The following is a 3267-nucleotide window of genomic DNA, read 5'->3' on the forward strand; positions in this document are numbered from 1 at the left end:
TAAAGTTGCCATCCACTTCCCAATCATTTCCACAGGCTGCAAAGAGTGGCTCCTTTCAGTGGAAAGTTCTTTGCCACTTTCTACACGACATTTCTGGGTGTTACAAGAGAAAGATTCTTTCTTCTTTCTGACAATGATAATTTAAAGTATTTGTCTGCTGCAGCTTATGGTCAGTTGGAAGCAGGTAAAGTAAGAACAGTTACAAAGATTGCTGTCACAGAGGAACTTTTTGAAATAGGTGTGAGAGTTTAGTTACAGGGACTGAGACTTTGTGAGATGCTAGCAAATTACTCCATGCTTTAGAAATCTTTACCCTAAGAGCTTAACCCTTAGAGTAGCTGTTTAGCATACACATCACACAAGGTCGCATCTCTATTATCTACATAGCCGCCAGATAAAATTTTGTACACTACATGGAACATGCAATTTTCTGCTGGGGAGAAGAGGCAAGATTTGCATTGCTGTATGTAAGCCGCAGGCTCAGATTTTGAATTAATCCTCATTACTCACTTCATGTCTCATGCTGTATATCCATAAGTAGTGAACAAAAACATCTGCCAGCCAGGTCCTCTGTTCCCTCAGCTCCTGCGTGGACTGTAACCATTCATGAGCCACAGAGAAACATCTGGCATTTTAGAAAAGGCACATGAAAACGACATTTTCCGAAGAGTCAGATCCAGCTCTCAACAAAACCCATGCAAGTCTATTCTGTAAGAAGTACTGGAATATTCCCTAAGATGTACTGGAATAATTTCTTTAAGATCCTGAGTCCAATGACATTTGCAAGAACTGTGTCATGATCATGTTGTAATCCCCTTGTAAAGTATGCCTTCAAAATCCAAATGTGTTATACACGTCCCAGTGAACTCAATACCGGTAAGGAATGGAGCTAAAACCTGTACTTTTCATGCCATCGGTGACGGCTTAGTCTTTGAAATCTCCCCTAGGCTCAACTAGCTCCTAGGAGACTTCCAGAAGAGCCCACAGGGTCGACGCTTTGAAACAGAGAAGAATAAAATCCTGCCAGGAAGGAGAAGGAAGAGACAAACTGGCTCCCTAACATTGACCAGCTGTTGAGGGCACACAGGCACCTCTCAATCCCTCCCAAAAGCAAGGTGACACTATTGCCAGGACGCACTCAGAGCACCACAGAGTTTCCTACAGATAGCTACAGAGTTTTGACCTAGCTCCTGCTCCCAGCTGACCTCCTGCCAGCGTGTCTATGGGCTTGTGTACGACAGGCAGCAAGAAAACAAAAGGGAAAGGAGGGGAGAAAGTAAAATTAAAATGGATTTTTTTTTTCCCAAAATGAAAAATTGAATTCTTTAACCTTTAAACATGCTTGTTTACTTACAGAAAGAGTATTTCAGGCACAAAAGGTTTGAGTATCAGTCACATACCAGGTTAAATTGTAATAGTATCAGGATTGTCCCATGCAGTGCAGTCAGCTATATTATCCCCTATCAAGAAGTTGGAGCTGTAGTTTTTGTATAAATACATACATATATATAAAGTATGCATTGTTCACACTATGGTCTCCTGGTCTGAGGCGACTCCAGTAGGGTTTATGTAACAACAGTATCTGTCATAAGGGCTGTTCTCCTTGTAAGAGCAGACAATGATGCTGTCCTTAGGAGCAACAAAAATGTTGTCTTCAACGTCTGGGCAAGCATCACTGTCCCTGGTGGGAGAAGAGCCCTTCTTCTCCAAGGCACTGTACATGGAACCATCTCCCGCAAACACATTCCCTGGCATCTCTGGGTAGCAGTTCTCCAGGTATCTCAGCATCTCCTCCTGGTCCACCTTCCTGATGAGGCTCTTGCATTCCCCCGCCGTGGTGGTGGTGGTGGTGGTGGTGCAGATGGACACCGAGTCCTCACCGCGCAGCGCCCTGCGGTCCTTGTGGTACGCCTTCTTGGCCAGCTCGTCGCAGCTCCCCTTGCCAGACTCGAGGTCTGACGGTGTCCTCAGCAGCTCCATGACATCGCGGTCCCTGCCTTGCTTGCAGCACGGACACTTGTTCTTGGGCCATTTGGTGCAGCCGTCGGTCTTCCTGGTGAGCGCGATGGCAGCGATGCCCGGCAGGCAAATAGCCGGCCCGATGGCTAGCAGCGGGATGTCCCCGAGGGTCTCCCCCTTGATGCCGGACACGGTGAACATGAAGCCAAACACCAGGAAGACGCTGACCAGAGCCACCACCAGCCCCGTCCTGGGGTTGATGTCGTCGGGTCTCATGGTCCTCGCCATCCTCGCTGCCCTGCGAGGGGACCCTAGAGGACCCCCGACGGCTGGGACGGGTTTCGTACGGTTTCTCCTCGGCGGCTCGGGGGTCGGGAACCTCCTGCCTTCCTCCTCCTGCCTCCTGCCTTCCTCCGCCTGCCTCCCCGAGCCGCTCTGCGCCGCGCTGCGCCGGCCGCTGGGCTAAGGAGGGAGCGCCTCCCCCCGACCCCCCCTCTCCAAAGCCCGGCGCCTTCCCACGCGTGACGGCGGGCACGGGTGGGCTCGGCCGTGCGAGCCCGAGCCGCGGAAGGGGGCTCGGAGCCTGCAAAAAGGCGAGGGGTGGGCGCCGGGAGGGATGCCTGCCCTTTTTTCTTCTTCCTCCTCCTCCTCCTCCTCCTTCTCCTCCTCCTCCTCCTCCTCCTCGCCCGCCCGCCGTGAGTACGCGCAACACGGCCCCACGGGCGCGGAGGGCTGCCGCCGGGGGTCGGGGTCGGTGGGAAGTGGGGCGGGGGGGGGGGCTTTCTTGGGAAGGTTGGTTTGGGGTGTGTTGGGGGTGTCCCGGTGGACACAGCAGCTGGGGATTCCTAAGACCCCCACCCCCCCACCCACACGACAGGCACCAAAAGCTGGGTCTGAGCCTGCTTCCCTCCCCGGAGCACCCCAATTCACAGCTTTGTGGGGTTGGGATTTGCCCCAAATGTCACCAGGGTATGTGCAGGCAGAGAGCAGCGCCCTAGGACATGCTGAGCTCCCACCCCAAGGACCTAGGCCACAAACTTTGTCACCCCTCCTGGACCCCAGCCCGACTTTTGGGGCTCACCTCGGGGGTCCCGTGGTACCAAAGTGCCACCGTACATCCATGTTGCTGGCCATGTTCGGTGTCTGTGGATTTTGGTGCATGTGGGAGGTGGGGGCCCAAAACAAGCCCCACCGTGTGAACGGATTCAGGAGAGGACCCAAAACGCATGGGGACGTGGAGAGGGGGGGAGGCAGAATTTTCTGGCATGTTGGTTTGATGCTTAATTGTGATATAAAGGAGTAAATGCT

General features: G+C 52.8%; 1 protein-coding gene across 1 annotated transcript; it reads right to left on the reverse strand.

Annotated features, from left to right (window-relative positions):
* Nucleotides 1-755: 755 nt before the first annotated feature.
* Nucleotides 756-2515, reverse strand: TMEM215 (transmembrane protein 215). Its single transcript, XM_035310969.1, has one exon. The coding sequence runs from the start codon at nt 2245-2247 to the stop codon at nt 1525-1527; it is 723 nt and encodes a 240-aa protein (XP_035166860.1). The 5' UTR covers nt 2248-2515; the 3' UTR covers nt 756-1524.
* Nucleotides 2516-3267: the final 752 nt, after the last annotated feature.

This window comes from Oxyura jamaicensis, chromosome Z, assembly GCF_011077185.1.
Source record: "Oxyura jamaicensis isolate SHBP4307 breed ruddy duck chromosome Z, BPBGC_Ojam_1.0, whole genome shotgun sequence".
Classification (NCBI taxonomy): Eukaryota; Metazoa; Chordata; class Aves; order Anseriformes; family Anatidae; genus Oxyura; species Oxyura jamaicensis.

Bases quoted from the DNA above. Each gene is read 5' to 3' on its own strand.
- TMEM215 (XM_035310969.1), bottom strand. From the start codon at position 2,247: ATGGCGAGGACCATGAGACCCGACGACATCAACCCCAGGACGGGGCTG.